We start from the raw sequence: 18,853 nt of genomic DNA on the forward strand, positions 1-18,853 counted from the left end.
ACGGTTTGCTTGTTAATCCAATGTGTGTGGCAGGCTAGGGTAGCATGTAATTGACTCGAAAACAAAGGCTGCTTCTCCATATGCCTACTGTAAACACTAAAATCATAATAAAAGTACGATCGCTTCTTGCCCGTTCTCCTGGTAAAACTTCCGGGATAGTTTGGTATATGGTAAGCCCATTGTTGATAGGGGTATTTTCGTTAGTGTTAGTCCTTTTCTGTGTCTGCAAGTGTATGAAGAGACTGATTTCGACAGCGGGGAAGTGGAGTAGGAGGGACCAGTAATAAATAGATGCAGCCCAAGAGCACTGGTCAATTTCCCTGTCCAATCCCTTACCAGATGCTACCAGAGCGACACCTCATATTCCATTCATTTGACATAGATGGGGCTGACCCAGTGGGCTGACCCTGCCTCTGTTGTCCCTGGAACTGGGCCCCAGAGACCCCGTGTAGCTAAGGCTTGCTACTATGTATTGGTATGAACTGAAGCTTCTTCCATTGTAGATGAATATACCCCTCAAATAAAAAACAATAATAGTCCCACTAACGAATTAAAATTAATTCCACGGCATTTGCATTTAATAACGAGCATTTCCCAAAATTTTGAAGGCACAGATCCGCTCTTTTCTGTCAAATTATCTCCCGAATCCATCCAAACACTCTGCCTCTCCTGCTTGTGTGCCACCAGTACACATAACATGATGGAACTGAATTTTAGCACCCCTCCTCAAAGCAGTGCCCGCCCCTCTTTGCGTAGTTGACGAAAAAAAAAAACTCTCGCGCTCTAATTGACCAATGACTTGCGTGCTCATCTAGTTTACATAATGACTGACACTTTTCTGACCAGTCATTTGCGACAGGCGGGACGTCGGCGCAAGGCCCGCCCAACGAAAGAGCCCCTGCATGGTCGCCTAGGAAACCCCGTGGCGTGGTTGTGTGTCAGTTTCGCTGGGACCCGCGGTCGATGCCGGTGAGGAGGGGGATGGGCGCCTCTGCGAATGTAAGGACCCGAGACAGAATCAGAGCCCTATATCACATAGAGCAGCATATACCCCTTTATAAATATCGACTGTAAATATATAAAACACTAAAATAAATGGATTAAATCACCGGGGATCTATTATAGACACTCAATGGAAGCACTGCACCTGAGCAAGACAGGGAATTTAACTTTCCGCCTATGCGTGGGGGACACTGAGAAGTTTGTTTCCTACCCCTGGAGAGGGAGCTACTTTTAAGGGCAAAGGATACAGGAGACACCGAGGCTGAGATACTGGCCTACTGGTCTGGTTGGATTTGATGTTGGGATACTCGAAGGTCTTCCTACTGTACATGAAATTGCCTTGTTTGCACTGGTTTGGAATGTCTCTTTAGGTGAGTGTTCTGCATGTATGTGTTTATTATTTGTTAATAACGTTACCCTGTATCTCTGGAGACCGTAACATAAATACAACAGACACTAACCATGTTTTCGAGAAAGCCAACATAGCTAGCAAGCTAACTAACTTAGCTAGCCGAGTACTTAACGTCCACTTGAGTTCTTTAGAACAAGTTGGTTGCCCTCACTATCTTTGCAGTTTCAGGTGGTATGCTTTGCTGGCCAAAATGCTCCCATGTTAACGGGCTGCCTTGCAGGGCAGCTCTTGGCTGTGTCTGGACTGATCCTCCATGGTTTTTGATCAGCTCCTCGTGTTATGTTTGCCAGCTAGCTTGTTAGACCGGGCATACACCACAGTAATACTTTGATAATGTTTCATTATTTCATGCAACCATGTTTCATAAGCTCTCTACAGCATTCTGCAACAGTTTTCAGGAGTTTGACTCAAGTAGTCCATCAAGGGTGTCTTAATTCAGTTAGTATCTCACACCGTTTCCACCAGGATTAAACCAGTCTATCTAACTTGCCTAACGTTATAATAACTAGGGGATTTGAAGTGTTTTGCCTCATGACCACCAAGGTACGAATGGGTCCTTTTTCGAAACATTAATGAATACCTTTTGGTTTGTTGACTAATTACAGTAGGTTTAACTAAGTTTCGACAATTTATTGCTGCCATGGCCTAACATATCTTACACTGTCAAAACATCATGGGCAGCACATTATATGGATTGTATTCATGCTTATTGATGCTTAGTTATTTGAGCTTGAAACTGAGAGCAGGAGAGACATGCACCCCAGCTATTTGGCTAGTAGCACAGACAGACCGGGCAGGGTAATAATGCAAACTTGTTAAGTTAGATCCAAAAAAGCTATTTGTTGCATTGTTCTTTTGACATCAGTGTATTAAGTGTTGTTATGGGACCACGAAACTGTCGAATTTAGGTAGTTACCTAATGACATGAGTTGCATTTGAGGCTTTATATGGGACCTATCTCAAGCCACCAGATGCTGTATGTTAGTTAGCAGACATAGGTAACAATGCTATGCTAGCCAGTTAGCTAACTTTTTGGATGTTTTCCAGTTGATTGTGTCCTTACTTCGAGCCTGTATTTCACAACATAAAGATTGCGACCACATCTATATTTGGCAGTTATAGACGTGTTTATAAACTCGACTCGCCATTGTTATGGATTTTAGATCTGGTGTGTTTTGTTTTCTGTAAAATATTATGTTTTCATTATGGAGGTGTTTACATTATGTTAATGCATTTGGCTTTGGTAACATTCCTGACTTCGCTTAGGCGTGTGAATCAAGCTGAAAGGTTGGTGGTGTTTTTCTGTATGTTGGCTTTTTTGTGTGTGTGGGATCTAGAAATCAGAAAACCAGATCTGTTGAGTAGTGACTTGCTGTTATTCGTCTTCACCTCCCCCACCTACCAACCCCCAGCCTCTGTGGCGGTTAAGAGAAATGGGTGGTATTTTAGAAGGGAGCTCTCGTTTCCTTTTTTAGCCTCCATTTTTTATTTCAACGTGTGAGTAACTGCGAGTGGCAATGTCGAGCCAGAATGCAGCGATCACAGCTAAGTTTCGACCAAGTTAGAGCCCTCATCGTGACACACTGCCTCTTGCTCTTATGTTTATAGAAAGCATCGCGTTGTTTGATAATCATAAAGGGGGGGTTTCGGCTTCACTTCCATTAGGCTGCTGCAGGGATCAAATTCTGGTCGCATGATTTAGGCCTTTTCACTTACACAATGTAGGTTACTCATCACTTTGAATGTGGCACTAACTGAAACATTGTGACAAGTGTGAGCTAATTGAATACCACAGATGAGCGCTGCCGGGACGTATCTCGGATTTTTATGCATTTTAGCGTGTTCCTCTACATAGTATGTTTCTTGTGGTATTTGTCAGAACCCCACATTTTTATTGCACCAATGGCTGCCCTAACCTTCGCCTGCGTAGTTTCTCCTTGCTCAGCTGCACCACGTAGACTTGCATTGTGCTGTGGACCGTCGGCCCGGAGCTCAGAGCAGCAGACACGGCACAGAGAGAAAGGAGACTCTATCGCTCCTGGTTTCCCTGCCCTGTTAGGCCAATGAATGTGCTACCGGATGTGTGACGACCTCGCCGCAGCGAAATGTTTTGTGTCCGACCCCTGTGTCTGACGTGTCATTAATTCGTTTTCTTGAGGGAAGCAGCTGGTCATATTTCAGTCATATTTTTCCCTCCACTCAGGCGTCTCTACATTTTCTCATTAAAGATGAATAACATGGATTGTTTTAATATCAGCTTTGAGCACAGTATGTGAGGTCAGCATGAATTCATATCCAGCTATCTTTGTTCCTTGTGCCTTGATCACTGCTCCAATGTGTTGTAGCTTAGCTCCATTAAAAATAACAAAAATCTACTTAATAAACCTATTTGAGATTGGGAAATGTAAGTGAGGTTTCGTATGACAGTGTGTTTTTCCTGAGCAGTTGTCGACCTTGCTTCACAAGTACAAAGATTACACCCATGGCCTGTTGGGTGTACGGCCAGCACCAAATGTTTTGGTTGATCTCGAAGCCTGTCGGTAGCCAGATTGCAGTGCGGGGAGCCTTGTTTTCATTGGTTGAGGCTCACATTCTCTGAATATGTTTCACATCTTTTAATAGACTGTGTGGACTGCAGCCTGCCAACCTGGCCACTCATAACCATTGGAAACATGAGCCCCCCCCCCAACACTCCCCCTGGCCTGACCCTTCTTGTTATCTAGAACAAACGCTGTGCTCACTACCAGAGACAAAGACAAGTACACAGCCCCCTAAGAAATGGAAGGAAAATTTGGGACACCGGCAAGCACACAATGCCGTGCTTTCTTAGCTCAACCTGCCACCCTGGGAAAGCTAAGAATGTACTGCCTGGCTTGTTGCCACTGCTCTTGTGAAGTAACCGCCATGTTGGTTTTTCAGGCCTGTCAAGCAGCTTCGGATTATGTTTGAAAGTAAGATACTTGTGCTAGGGGTGTTAAGTCAGAATGGTTGGTTGAAGGAAGTCTGTTGGGGAGTTTTGTCTGTTAGCTTGTCTTTGAGAGCAGCACTGTACTTGTGTGTGTCTGTCTAAAGGATGTGGAATCCCCCCCAAATGTGGGCCTCAGAAACTTTGGAGATCTGAGGAATGTGCAGACAGGCAAGGTTAGTCTGGCCCAGTTCTCTGTTCACTAAGGAAATAGTCTCTCTCTCTCTTTCACATGCACGTACGCCGAGCGGTTACAAACCAAGTAATCATTAACTATTGGGTGACATGCCCTTGAAATCATTGAAGCCCAATCATTAGAATGGGGAAGCAGCATTGAGGTCCTTTTAAAAAAATCTTCACCGTGCCATACAGCATTTAAACCCTAGTTTGTGTGTGTGCTCGTACAAGAGGGATTGAAGCAGGATGCTGGCCCATTTCCAAATGAGGAAGACAGGATCCTATCTCAGTGCAGACGGTTGGAAGAGAAAGAGAGATGGAGCGGGGGATGTTGCTGTGAGGGATAGGAAGAGAGGAGAAAAACCTCCTGTCTTTTTAGCTTTCCATTTGCATGCTGATGACACTGTATCATTACATGGAGGGCAGGTGTAGCTATTGACATGTTAATAAGATTGTGTGTGTGTTGTGCCTATGTGAGCATCGAGTCAAGTCAGTCTGAGTGTTGTGAATCTGTAAATATATGGGAGCAGAATTAAATTCACAGGACAGAAACAAGTGAGAGGCGGTTGTGTGCATTTCATCGCAAAATTGTGACCCCTGCTGCATTTTATTAGCCTGTAGCAAATGGTGCTAGCTCCTCTCTTGCTCCTTGATTGCAAGTCCTTGCCTGTGTCTTGTATGAAAAAATGCCTTTTCAAAATGCTATGATGATTTTAACATGACCTTGGTTTTGCACAATATGTTTCCTCTTAGCTATACCTATAGTTGTTTATTTCAACAGAGATAAAAGGTGATTTCATTTTCACAACTGGGATTTTTATTTGCAACATAGTTTTTTTTCTGATTTCATACTGATGTATGGGTGCGTGAGAGTCTGTCTTTGCCTTTTGAATTTCCTCTGGGGATGAAAAAAGTACCAATCCATCTATCTTCCTCTCTATGTGGCTTCTCTTCAGCAGCTGCTGTGTGTTGTGTTTCTCGTCGTCTTGCACAACAGGGTTAAAAACAAGTCGCTGTGACGCCTGCCTCTTTGGTGCACTCCCATTGGCCCAGCAGCTCTGGAGCTGCTCCAATGGGGCGCGGCAATTCCTCAGCACTGGGGGAGCAGTGTTGCAGAGGGCTCTGCTGGGTAATTCTGTTTTGTGCCGAGGAGCAAGGCTTCTTGGGAGAATAATAATGGAGGAGGAGGAGGCTGGGAAAAAAACAAGGCTGAGAGGGGGAGAGGCGGGCGTTCTACGTAATCATCTCTCTCTCTCTCTTTCTCTCTCTCTCTCTCTCTCTCTCTCTCTCTCTCTCTCTCTCTCTCTCTCTCTCTCTCTCTCTCTCTCTCTCTCTCTCTCTCTGTCTTTCTGTCTCTCTCTGGTTTTATCACACCCTTATGTTCTGTCCTTCATTTCTTTTTCTTTTTCTCACTGTCTCACTGCCTCTCACACAGAACATGGCTCTCTTTTGATAGTTGGTTTAATGTATAGCAGGAAAAAAAGCTTAGTAAGATTCAGAGTTTCTGTCTCCACCTTTTGAACTGCAGGCAGCCATTTTAGGTTTCACCACATTGACCCCTTCTCTCTCTTTCCTTTCCCATCCCCTCCCCCAGCCCTGTCTCTCTCTCTCACATGTAAGTAAACAGGACAATAAAGGAGACTGGGCTGAATACTGGCCGATTAGCTTGGCTCCTTGTGCCAGGTGAAACCAAGATTGCAAAAACCACAGGCACATTTCTGAGTGTGTTTGCTCAAAGGGTGTTGTCAGAGGGGGAGAGAGCAAATAAGGAACAGGAAAGAAGAAAAACAGCCAGGGAGAGCTTTTGCACCAAAGTCAAGCCACTCGACACCTAACCCTTCCTCAGCTGCCCTGTTTTGTAATGCACAGCAGCAGTGCTAAAAACAAAAGGGGAAATGAATGGCCGGTGCCAGGTTTTTCCTGTTCACAATCCCCTTACACTGTCACCTGGTTGGGAAGAGTGGGGTGGAATTTTTTCCCTCTTTCCATAAAATAGTCTTTCTTCGTGGCTGTTAACTTGTCCTCTTAAAACTGGTTTGGACTTGAAATGGAGCACCTCCTCTGAACCTTTTGAACCCAGATTTGTTCCCTCACCAAAGCTTGGCAATTATTCAAAGCACTGTCCAAACATGCTTGTTTTGTTCAAATACCCCCCTCCCCCATAACTTTTACCATCCTCTGTCATAACATTTAAGATTTGTTGTTTTCTCGTGTTAAATTTCCTGAGCTCTAAACACAGAGAGAGACAGACAGAGTGAGACATTGAAGCCCTACAGCGATTCAAAATGGCTGCCCAGCCTTGTTGTGTGTGTGTGGTTTTTTTTTTTTTTTGGAGTGACACCTCCTAATCTAGCATTGGCTAGTTTTGTGTATGTGTTGTGCTTCGAGTGTTATGGCTAGGTGGAGCCAGGGCAAACCCTCATGTCGCTCTGGATAAGAGTGTTGGCCAAAAGAGGAAATGGAAATGTCATCTAAATGTGTTTGTCATGCAGTGAGATCACGTGGTGAGAGACAGAGAGGGTGTCTCTGGTTTATGTTATGCCAGAGCATGAGCTTATCTAATAACGAGGCAGCTTTTTTGTGCCTCATGCTTCTGCTAGACTACCTCTTGGAAAAAATCCACCCTCACCAGATTTGGGAGTAGACACTTTGTGCAGGGACTGCTGCCATTTGTGAGGACCGAGTGTACCTGACTCTCAGGCTCACAAAATACAACATGTTAATCTCAACCAGCAACACAGCACAGTGGAGATTGGGTCAGTCATTTTCAGGCTTAATACTTCTTATTTAATCAAGTTTCATTTTAGGGTTGCCGCTGCTTTGGACTTTGGTAGGTAGTCTTGATAATGGTTAATTTATTCAGTGGCAGCAGCTCTGTCTGTGCGACGAAGGGGAAAGAGAGGCAGCAGCAGGCCAGACAGGGCTAGTCAAGCCCAAACAGGCAGCAGTAGCTCCCTCATTCCTTTTTTCTCCTCTAGGTTACTGCAGCCTCAAACGGACAGTGGCTGGCTTGTTTGCTCTGAAACAGATGATTGATTTTGTGTCACGCTGGCCCTGCTGTCGACCGCTCTCTCCCCCACCCCTCTTACAGCACCCGCTCGGCCTTTGTTCTCCATTGTGTGTCTCTCATCCCCGGTCTGGTCCCGGTCCATTCAGGCAGCTGGATATTGTTGTGTTAATGGGCAGGCCGCACTGCTCTCCCAGGACGCTCCACCGCTCAGCATGACAACGGACACATCACTACTAGAGTTGAAGGGTATCTAGTGTAGATATTACCTAGCCACCAGCCCCTAGAAATATAGTACACATTTCTAAATATGGTGCCAGATGTTCACATCAATTCTCCATATCTGTCATTTATTTGCCCCCACATCATCAGCTCAAGTGTGCAAAACAAGTTTTCCAATCTATGTTTGTGTGTAATTTTCTAATGACGACTTGTTCCAGGAGTGTTTTCAGCTGGCTGTGCTGCGGCCATATCTGTTTCAGACAGCTCTTGTGCTGTGTAATTGTGTTTGGGGCCCAGGATTGTGCTACTGTGTCCGGAGCAGACAGCTTTTGAATCACATAGCCTAATTGTTTTATTATTTTTTTTCATAAAGTTTTGGGAAGACAACTCAATTCGGAGAATATAAGCTGTTGTAATGCTGCTCGATTTGTTTTTTTAATGCTGTGTAGGTGCTTGCACTTTATGTTATTTTCCCTGTCATTTTTTATCATCCCTGTCATTTATTGAAATTCACAAAGCAGTTTAACAACATAGGCCTTCAAATGAATAGCTTGTATAGTTGGGCTGGGTGGTATAACGAACATTTACCAAAACCAACACTTTGAATCTTTCACCGACCTAGTTTTCCACATGTTGATATGTTTGGTAAATGCATTCCTCTAGTGCTGTCAAGTGCTTGTGGTTCTTTAATTTAAAGCTGCTACCAGTAGAATTGGAAACTTGATGACTCTGGTGACCCCTTGAATCCCTTAGTGGTAGTATTTCACTGTCGTAAAGAAGAAAACTTGCCACTCGCTCGCGCCCCCGCACCCTCCCCTCTCTGCAGTCTGCAGAGAGAAGACATGTACTATAGAAGAGGTGATGTGAAATTGCCATAACATAGCCTATACTAAATAATGGAACTGGAATAAACTTGTACCTCATATGATGCTCGCTCACCCTGCATTGGTCGCATAGTTTTGCATCTGCAGTAGTTACATGTGACAAAAAATATTTTTTACTGGTGAATATTTTAGTGAAAAACTAGGCTACGTTTAGCAAGCTAGGCAGTTTTGCCTAACAGTTGTGGAATTAATTTTGCCTAATGCTAATGAAACTGCGCTGTCTCACCTTGTATTGAGTGATGCTTGCTTGCCCAGTGTTCGTATGCTAATGTGTGTTTGTAACTGGTGGCTAATTTATGTATGACAAAAAATATTTTTGCAGGTGAATATTTTACAACTAAATAGAGCTAACAAAGATTTTTTTGCATAACAGGCTTAGAATTGAAGTTTGGTTTTGGCTAATGGGCTACTGTGATACTGAAAGACAGCTAACATACCACAGCGTAGCAAAACAGTAGAGTAGATCTGTTCTTGACAATACATTGATGAATGATGTGGTTATCCTGATTATTCCAGTACCGTAGTTGACAGAGGGCCATGTCACTAATAGAAAATGTAGTATTTGTTCACCAAGGTAGAAAATACAAACAAGTTATTGTTTCATTTATCGATATTGGGGTAAATGTGACAGTAGCCTATATCGTGATATGGATTTCAGGTCATATTGCCCAGCCATACCAGATGTGTCACTTACCCACACTATATCCACTACAATCTTGTAGGCCCAAATCTATGTTCCTTTTTTTCCATTTGTGACAAATGAAGTAGGCTACTGTTACATTGCCAGATTGTTTAGCATAAATGTCTCACACAACTTAGAAATGACGTAGGCATAGCCTACTACTTTGCACGCACGTAAGAGTCTCACATCACATCTCTCCTGTGTTTTTATGTGTGTGTGAGAGAGTGTATGTCTTTGTAAATTTGTAAATGTGTTTGGGTGAGTGTGAAATAAGATCTAAAACGAGCCATACTTTCTCCCCGGCCACATTTCCCATTTGTCTTGAAGCCAGGCCCTATTGATTTGCCTGTTCTTCATCTTCAATTTCCTCCTGCTGTAGCTCGGGGAGTGCAGCTCAACCTGCACAGCGCCAGGGAACGGCAGATATATTCATATCCTGCCTTGTACAGCCAGCATGTGTGCGGGGGCTGACTGAGGGGGCTGGTGTAATCTCACTGGACTGGATGTGTTGTGAAGGTCTGGCAAGGCACAGGTGGACGCTGTGTGAGCATGGACGTGCTGTTCATACCCAAACTCTGTGTATATGTATGTATTATAGGTCTATAAGCCTGTCTTTTTGAAGCCATAGGCTATGTGGAAAAAACATCTGTAAATGGATTGTAATGTGCGTGTGATTGTTTTTTGCAAGTGTGAGTTAGGGTTTGATCGATATGGGTTTTTGGAGGCCTGTAATCAGTATTTTTGGATTGAAGCTGTGGATGACCAATATTCAGTATCTCTAAATGTGTCCATTCTCATACCAAAAAACTACAAGCATTCAGTGTTTCCCCCAGAATTTTATTTTTGTCAGGATGGTAAAATGGATGGATTAGGTGAGTTTAGCACTCACCCCACCTATGTAATAAAGGGGAAAATCTGAGGTACATCAATGCCTTTAAATGAAGAAGTAATTTACGAAAAACAAAAAAAATCATACAGGTATTTTTTTTCTACAATAAGTTTTTCAGACTATGTTGATGTAGCTGTGGTCACGGAAGAACCTCCATGTTGCCGGTGGACGACACGAGTGGCCGATATCCAATGTTACATAAAAGACCAATGTCAGACAGATATATTGGTCTAACCCCAGTGTGTATGATGTTTATGTACAACTGTGTCTTTCAGCAAAGACAGAAGGCTTTATATCCTCGGTCTTAACGTTCAGCAGCACAGCAAGGTCACTGAGTCGGTGGTAGAAGTTACTGAATGACAACCTGCCTAAGGCCTTTCTCAGTTGCCTCTCCCTTACTTTGGGGGTTTCCCAATAGGGAAAAAACTGTCCTGTAGGCCTATAGTGAGTCTGCTCTTATGTTCTCCCATTTCACCTGTTCTGTGTAGGGGTTTAACTAAATTGCTAGAGGGAGTGTAAGCAGAATGTGTGTGTGTGTATGTGTTTCTGCATGTTGGTGTGCCTGACTATTTTTGGTCTATCGGTATGTTATTTTTGTCCAACGCTTACAAGACTTGCTTCGCCGAGCTCGGTTGAGGTGAGGCGTGGCATTGTGTGTGTATGTGTATGTGCCTCTGAGCTGCTGTGTGTATGCTTGCATGGTTGGATTTGTTTGTCCCACTCCCTATGACGACATGCATACACTATATCACTCCATGGACGCATTAAAATATTAAAGGGAATCAAATAATTTATTGCACAACGGTACAAAACGAGTCTAGGAGCGCCTAACTGTCTGAAGACTGGAGGGTTAAAAAGGAGGGAGGGAAGAGGGAGACATTGGAGAGATGGTGAGAGAGAGAGAGGGTCTTCTGTTTGTGTGTGTGTGTGTGTGTGTGTGCGTGCACCCCTCCCTCTCGGACTCCTCTCCAAAATGGCCTCTGTTCTAGTGGAAGTGAAAAGACTTTGTTGAGCCCGCTGGTAATTTGAGCCCGGTATTCATGGCCAAAGGAACGAACAAGGAAGGGAAGGGAAGGGAGTGAGGGGAGGGGGGACAGGGAGAGAGAGAGGTAAAGAAAGGCTTTCCTTCTTCGTATGGAATTTACCTCCCTAGTTCACCGTCTGGCTCTTTTGGAAGAGGCCCAAATAGTGTCTCCCTTTGTGGGTTGGGTTGGAGCTAGGTAGCTATTTCAGTGAGACGGGGATCATCCACAAGACTAATAAACAGCCAAGTGGTCCTCATAAAGGCTGTGGATGGGGCACCATGGGATCCACTCCATGCCATCTCGTCTAATGCGTCAGAAAGGAGTTAACTCTTTGTGCGACCTTCCGGGCTGTTCTTTTGTCAGTGAGTCACATTTGAGGTGGAAGTGAAGTGGAACAAAAACAATTTTTGTTTAGTCCCAACCAAAATCCTATTTGTCTTGGGGTAACCAAATCTTTACACCTTTTCTTGAAATTAAGAAAGCATGTTGATATTTCTTTTTGCTACTTACCAGTGTCTATCCAGCCAGATGGGGCTGACATTCTCTGTTTGACAGTGAGCAGGGTGAACTGACCTTGACATTATTGGAAGTCCCCAGCCTTACTGTGGTTGCCTCGGTGCTGTAGAGCGAGGGCAACAGCCGGCTGTAGCCAGGGGACAGCTACAGAAATGTCATACATCCTGTTGCTGCTGCTACTGCTTTGGATGGCTTCTCCTAATAAACCAGCAATTCAGGCAGCCCGTGTTTTATGTCGGGGCTTTTTTTTTTTTTTTTTTTTTAAGTCTGGAGCTCACAATTTCCTGTTGTGAAAAGAATCAGAATCCTCCGCCATTGAAGCTTGTATTCTGGTGAATCTGATCAGTGTAGTGTTTGTGGGTGACTGTTTGCATGCGTCTGGCCGAGGGATGACCTTGCTGTAAGCCAAATCCTCTCCTCGGCGTGTGAAAGGAGCACAGAAGGCCCTGTTCCTCTTTTTGCAGCCGTGGTTACTGCCTGCAAGCCTGCTAGCTATGCGTCTGCCTGGGTGGATGAGCGAGCGAGGGAGAGATAGAGAGGGAGAGAGAGAGAGCAGAGGAGTGTGGGTCAGTGTTTCAGCAGTGTGTGATCACATGACTAGAGGGCCCAGCCTCATGTCGGATGACTCACCCCTCCGGCCGTCTGGGAGGAAGGCGCCCCCTGCTGGTTCTCCTTGGTAGTGCGTCCTGATGGGAGGCTCAGTATAAACAGAGCTGCGTAGCCGCTGGTTGTTTTTCTGCTCTCTGAATAGCCCCCCCTCCATATCCATACCGGAAGCCTCTGTATGGATAAGAGACAGTCCTACCACACTATGTCCATATCAAGTTGTCATTTTAGACGGGGCAGATAAAAGCTCTCTGCTGCTCCTCACTCAAAGCCTTTTTTGTCAAGATGACTCAGCAAATTTGGATCTTCATTAGGGATGCTGGGATGATTTTCCACTGAAGCGTTGTGTTTATTGTTGTTATGTGGACATGACAACCTTCTGTCTGTTAATGTTCGACTGTGACTGTGCTGTTGTTGCCCCTGGTAAAGGAGGCAAGTGTAACCGGAACTTAGTGCCTCCATGCTTGAACAAGCCATAATTTGTTTTTTGTTTCACTAGTCAAACAGAAAGCACTCATTTCAAATCACCAGAAGAGAACAACCCTTTGGATAATTGCTTATAAGTAATGATCTATGAAAACAGGCCCCACACTGGGTCATAATTCTAGACTTCTCGGAGGCTGTTACAGAAAGTACAGGTTCAGTACGGCTTCCTATTGTAACAGTGTCCAAGATGGCCTACTGGTGTTCAATTACTTGTTGACCCTGCTGTGCTCTGCTCCTTACGGGTTTTGCCACTGCTGCTGGTCACCCAACAGTATTTTTATGTCAACAAACTCTGCTGCTTCATCAAATGAAACCAAATGAATTAAAAAGTAATCATGAAAGTAAGGTTAGGCCGGTTTGCCGATACCAGGACGATAGTAGGGCGGAGTGATTTTGAAAAAATATCTAATTGCGATTATTTTGACTGATATTGCAATTGCGATATGATTTGCGCTATTAGAGGGAATGATAATTTTTACATCATTATTCTCATTTTCATTGAAAAATGTATTAAAATGATTATGGTGTGATTTTTGCGGGGATCTGTACCCAAACAAAGATGTTTTCTTAAGTCTGTAGAATATGATATGTAGGCCAGGACATCTCTGCAGCACGACAATATTTCATATAAAATGGTATTTTGACACACATTTCGGCTTTAACAAATATTGCGCCTCCTGCGATTTGAAAATTGCAGTAGGCCATATTGCGATTTCGATAAAATTATGATTAATTGTTCAGCCCTAGACGATAGTAGTCTGTTACATCACCAAATGGCCATCTTGGTAGGAAAATAACAGGTGATTGTAATAAAGTAACAGGTGATTATAATCAAATGACAGCCACAGCCAGTGAGCTGTGTATATGGTAAAGCACCATATTTGGGCTTTTATCAAATATCAGATATCGGCCAGTCAATGTCGTCCACCACCAATGTGATGGAAGTTCCTCCCCGAGTCTGTAAAACTTGCAATGAAATTTTATTTTCTTTGCTCTTTTAATTTCTTCATTTAAGTGTTCAGCAATGTTTTATTGTAATTGAATTCTTCAATAGAGGCATAATCTACCTTTGAATAGGTATGGTGGGTCTAACCCTAAAGCATTTCATTATTCTCGGTTTCAATGGAGAGTATATTCTAAATGCTGTTTCAGAGGTTTTCCACCCTGACAAGAATAAAATTCTGGGGGGGGACAACTGAATCCTTGTAATTTTTTGGCAGGAAAAAAGGGTCAAATTAAAGGTTTTGAATATCTAAAAATATCTGTATGGGCCTCCTAAATGAAAGCACAGTGAGTGCAGTTTTTTTTCCATCATTCCGTGTATCATGCTGACTCATGAAGCTTGTTTTTGCGATGTTTTGACTGTATCCAAGCTGTGTGTGGGGGGGGGTATGCATCACTCATTGCCTGTCACCCTCTCTCCCTAGGTCTCCCCATGTCCGTGAGCCGTGGGTTGCGGCTCGGCGGCGCCCCACCCCTCGAGTGGCCTGTCGCTGTAGTTGGGAACCTGTGATTCCCATCCTCACCTCTCCTCCTCCTCCTCCCCCCCTGTCCCGTCCCATCCCTCCCCTCCCCCTCCCCTCCCCCCTCTTCCCCCCCTCCCACGCGTCGCTGTGCTGGACGTCATGAGCATAGTAATCGCGCTGGGAGTCACCACACCTGAAACGTCTTACTCAGATATGGCTGCTGGATCAGAGTGAGTACTCCTTGGAGGAGGGGTGGGGGGTGTTTGCGTCTCAGATGTGTGATCGTCCTACAGCAGTGGTTCTCAAAGTCGGGTCAGGGAACCTCCAGAGGTCTTTGAGGAGGTCCCAAGGGTCACCAGCAAATGAGGAATAGTTCAATTTCATTGCAGTCGAATGCACTACAAATCATCTCTTTAACAAAATGTTTAATATTGACTATTGTAATCATAGGCGTCACTCTCACCACTACATTGTAGATGTGTACAATACTAAAGCATTGTACTCAGTACTAAATCAACAACAAAAATGCTCCTATGGGGTCTTGGGACAAAATCCTATCAAATGAAATGAAAGGTTCAAGGATGTCTGACCTGCAGGTTGGAATAAAAGTTGCATTGTCACTTTCTGCTGCCCTCTCCCTAATGTCCAGTGACATCATTATCAAAACAACATGGCAGCAAAACTGATGTAATGGTTTTCATCTCTGAACTATCTCCCTAAAGGAACTGATTTTGTTCAAAGGTTGACACAATCGAAGCACCTTGGGAGAACTACAAGGTTGTGATGGATATGTTTACTTTGAATATCTGCCTGTCAGGATTTTTTTGTTGTCTCTCCAGAAAATCTGGAAAAAAAGAAAAGACTCTGAGAGTTGGGAAGTGTAGTCCACCAAAGACAAGCCTGACCAACCTTGACCAGACAGAAATTAAGGAGCTGTCTGAATCCTCCATCAGGCCGGCCACATATAAACTTGAAACCCTTTGGAAGATGAAGCCATTTTATTACAAGGCATTGACCCCTATGTAAGGGAGGTAGACCTTTATCAGGTCTCCACATCAGCACCTAGCTGTGCTGAGCAGTGTCTGAGGAAATGGCCACAGACAGCTTAAGTAAGAACAGGCATTGCCACTTCTCTGTAGGTAAGCCTACTTACGTGACTGAGGTTGTGTGGAATGCAGTTGGCTGGAACAGGCTTCCCTCTCATCCACCCCTACCCATGGCCCCCTTTAGTTTCTTCCAAACCTCAGTCAGAGGAACTCACTCCAGCACAAGGAAAAAAACTGTCTCTGCCGACATTTAGAAAATCTTGGGTCTTGAATGTAACAATTTTTGTTTTTGATTCTTTTGACATTTAAGTTAGCTCCAACGTTAGAGGGGTTCAGTTTGTTAGGTGAATGCAAGGTTGTTCTCTGTCTGGCCAGACCTCAGCTAAAGGGCAATGGGAGTTGCATAACATAATGGCGGCCCACATTCCATTTCCTGAATTGTTTTTCTCCCAGGCTCCATCTGGAGGGTGATATTTTGGGTCGTGGTGCCATCTAGTGACTGACTGGGTGTGTTTTATTAAAGACAGTTGTTTACATTGTAGCTCTGTAACAGAGTAGTTGTTGCCGGCTGCTGTTTACTAGTTAATTCTTGTAATTATTCTTGCTAATCATCTTTGTTTTTCTGTTCTTGCCCCAGCCCTGAGTCAGTGGAAGCAAGCCCTGCCGTGAATGAGAAAAACTACAACAGCCACAGCTGTGGGAGCGCACAGAGTCATGGGTATCGGGGACTACCGTATGCTGTGAGTTCATACAGCTCTTTAAAACTTATGAACACAATTCTAATCCTAGTATCCCAGGTAAATTCATCATATGAAATAAGCTTTTACTTTTGTTAATTCCATATTCGATGGCTAGAAATATCTGAACATTTAAAAAATAAAAAATAATGCTTAACTAAAGCTTTCCAGAAAGGAACTATAACGCCACCCAGTTTTGCACCAAGTTTGTTGTTCTTAGGACTGGTGCTGCTAGTTTCATTAAGGACGTAAAAGGTCTGCCTAAGTGTTAGGCTTCTATAACCGCAACACTTCTTCCATTATTAACAGCTGTACTGTTTCACATACCTTTTTTTGCCCTCATTTTCATTCGTCTCCATTTTCCGTTTCCCTTTTTGCCTGAACACCCGTTGTTTGAAGATGCAACAGTCTTCCGTTGTGTGTTGTCAGGATCACAACTATGGCGCGCCCCCTCCCCCCACCCCACCCGCCTCTCCGCTCTCCCAAACCATCATTCCCCGCATGGATCTCAACGGCGTGGTACGCGGCTCCCGCTATCACGATCCCACTGAGGACAACTCAGCCGACAGCGACAGCTCCTCAGAGGAGGACGGGGCCGTGGCTGACTGGTGCCACTGCAGCCTAACACCGGACGGCCTGCTCATCAAGTGTGACAACTGCAGGTATGAGATGTATAACTTAGCCATTCTGGATCCTGGATCATATCCTTATTTCTTCTACTCTGGACTGTTATAACTTGCTGTATTGTGGTATATAGTGTTGTCACAATAACCGAAATTTCAATACTACTTGGATACCGTCTCTTAAAGATGGACTTCAGTATTGAATTTTATAAATGCTTTTACCAAATGTGTTCTTCAAACTGAAATTCTATTTCAACCTTGACTCCAGAGGCTGTGTACATGCAGATGGCATGCACATTGGAATAGTTAAAAGAAGGATTGAAATAGACAGAGTGTTAGTCTGGTTCTTAACAGGGGACAAACAGCTGAAAACATTCAGCAGCGTCGAACAGTTCACCACGTCTTGAACTGAATTCCAGTCCACCCAGACTGGTTGACAAAACCGGTGCCAGGAGCGACATATGGAACTATTTCACTTAGAGAACTCAATCAACCTCAAAACCCTCTGCAGAAGTTGCTACAAAGCTGTCCAGGTGAAGCGTGATAGCACATTGCTTCATGGTTTCTCTTGTCTGCCATGGTATTGTAGTAGTATTGATTTTTTAGATATTAAAGTTGGTATTGGTATCCAACTCAAAATTTCCTTGACTTTGGAATTACTTTGAATTTTGACTTCAATACTATAAAGCCCTAATCCCATAAAGCCCTTTCACAACTGCAACTGATCAAAATGCAGCTCAGAGGAACCATATCACTCCTCTCCTGGCGTCCACTTTAACATCTTGCTGTTCGTTTATAAAGCTCTGCATAGTCTTGCACCTCAGTACCTTTCTGAACTTTTGAACTGAACACCCCAAGGTTCCTCAGGTGCTCTGATCAGAGGTCCTAGGGGGGAAAACATGCTTTTGCTATTGCCACCGCTAGACTGTGGAACAACCTTCTCAAAAGATTCCCTTGCCATTTAAAAAAATATATATATTAAAGACTCACTTTTACTCTGTGACCTTTCAGTGTTACAGGTTTGTTTAGTCTGTTTAGCATGCTTCTTCTTCTGTTATCTTTCTTCAAACATTGTGATGTACTTTGTAGCAAACTTGACTTTACTTATTGTTTCATTTGACTTTTGGCCATTTTGCGCCATGTCTTGATTTATGTTATCTTTTTGGTTGTAGGGGACTAGACAGGAGGAAAGGAGCAGAAGGCCAACACAGGAAACCAGAAAATGTCTCAGGTACATTATGTTTCTATTTTTTAGCATGTTACAACACAACATTAATTAAATGGTTTCATTTTTCTACCTCCAATAGACCACAGCGTAGCTCAGTATCATTGTTAACCTCAGATGAGCAAAACCACAGCCTGAGGTCCGCATGCAGATTCCTTTGGCTGCTTCAACAAGAGGTCCCTATTGGCTGTTCCAAAGTCTAGATTGCGTATACTAGATTATATATGTATACATTATAGATGAGCCCTATTTAATCTCTTATATCACTTCTTAAAACTCATTTTCTAGGCTTTTATATTTATTACCCTTCTTGCACCGCTTCTGCTGTCGATTTTATCGTTGTTTTTTACTCTTTTGTAAAGCACTTTGTAATACCAACTTTCTGATATCTAATGAACATGCCTCTGTTTCCTTGGTAGTTGGGGAGAGCAGTGCCACAGAGAGTGGTGATGAAGAGGTGTCCCCCTCCACCATCTCCTACACGGCCACTCAGCATACGCCCACCAGCATCACCCTCACCGTCAACCGGGTTAAGAGGAACAAATCCAAAAAGAGGAAGAAGAGCACGGAGAAGGCCCGTGGAGCACCCAAGGGCAAAAAGGTCAAGGTGCGCAAACTGTTGAAGAAACCAGTGGTGTTGGTGAGAGTCTAGCAAAGACAGTGTACTTAGGCTACATCAACTGCCAGCTCAAATCTGATTCCTAGCATATCCAGATTGGAGTCAGATTGATTTGATCAAATCTGAACAGCAAAAAAATACATGCTTTTTAAAAAAAATCTGATTTAAACCACATTTGTATGTGGTTTGAAATGCGATTCAAATTGGATTTCTACAGATGCGTCTCAGTCTGACTGCTCTGGCCACTCAAAGCGGTTTTCATAC

The 18,853-nt window shown here is 43.8% G+C and overlaps 1 protein-coding gene across 1 annotated transcript in view; it reads left to right on the top strand.

Annotated features, from left to right (window-relative positions):
- Nucleotides 1–978: 978 nt before the first annotated feature.
- LOC139663476 (histone-lysine N-methyltransferase SETD5-like) overlaps nucleotides 979–18,853 on the top strand; it is a 32,367-nt gene continuing 14,492 nt past the window's right edge. Inside the window, exons 1-6 of the mRNA XM_071542160.1 lie at nucleotides 979–1,373; nucleotides 14,301–14,569; nucleotides 16,023–16,125; nucleotides 16,522–16,784; nucleotides 17,918–17,976; nucleotides 18,390–18,577. Of these exons, the coding sequence (XP_071398261.1) occupies nucleotides 14,499–14,569; nucleotides 16,023–16,125; nucleotides 16,522–16,784; nucleotides 17,918–17,976; nucleotides 18,390–18,577 (684 nt within the window). The 5' untranslated portion in view covers nucleotides 979–1,373; nucleotides 14,301–14,498. The remainder of the gene's footprint in view (nucleotides 1,374–14,300; nucleotides 14,570–16,022; nucleotides 16,126–16,521; nucleotides 16,785–17,917; nucleotides 17,977–18,389; nucleotides 18,578–18,853) is intronic.

This window comes from Centroberyx affinis, unplaced genomic scaffold, assembly GCF_046629955.1.
Source record: "Centroberyx affinis isolate AG114_WGS23_722 - 3 ecotype Tasmania unplaced genomic scaffold, CSIRO-AGI_Caff_v1 ptg000225l_1, whole genome shotgun sequence".
NCBI classification, from domain to species: Eukaryota; Metazoa; Chordata; class Actinopteri; order Beryciformes; family Berycidae; genus Centroberyx; species Centroberyx affinis.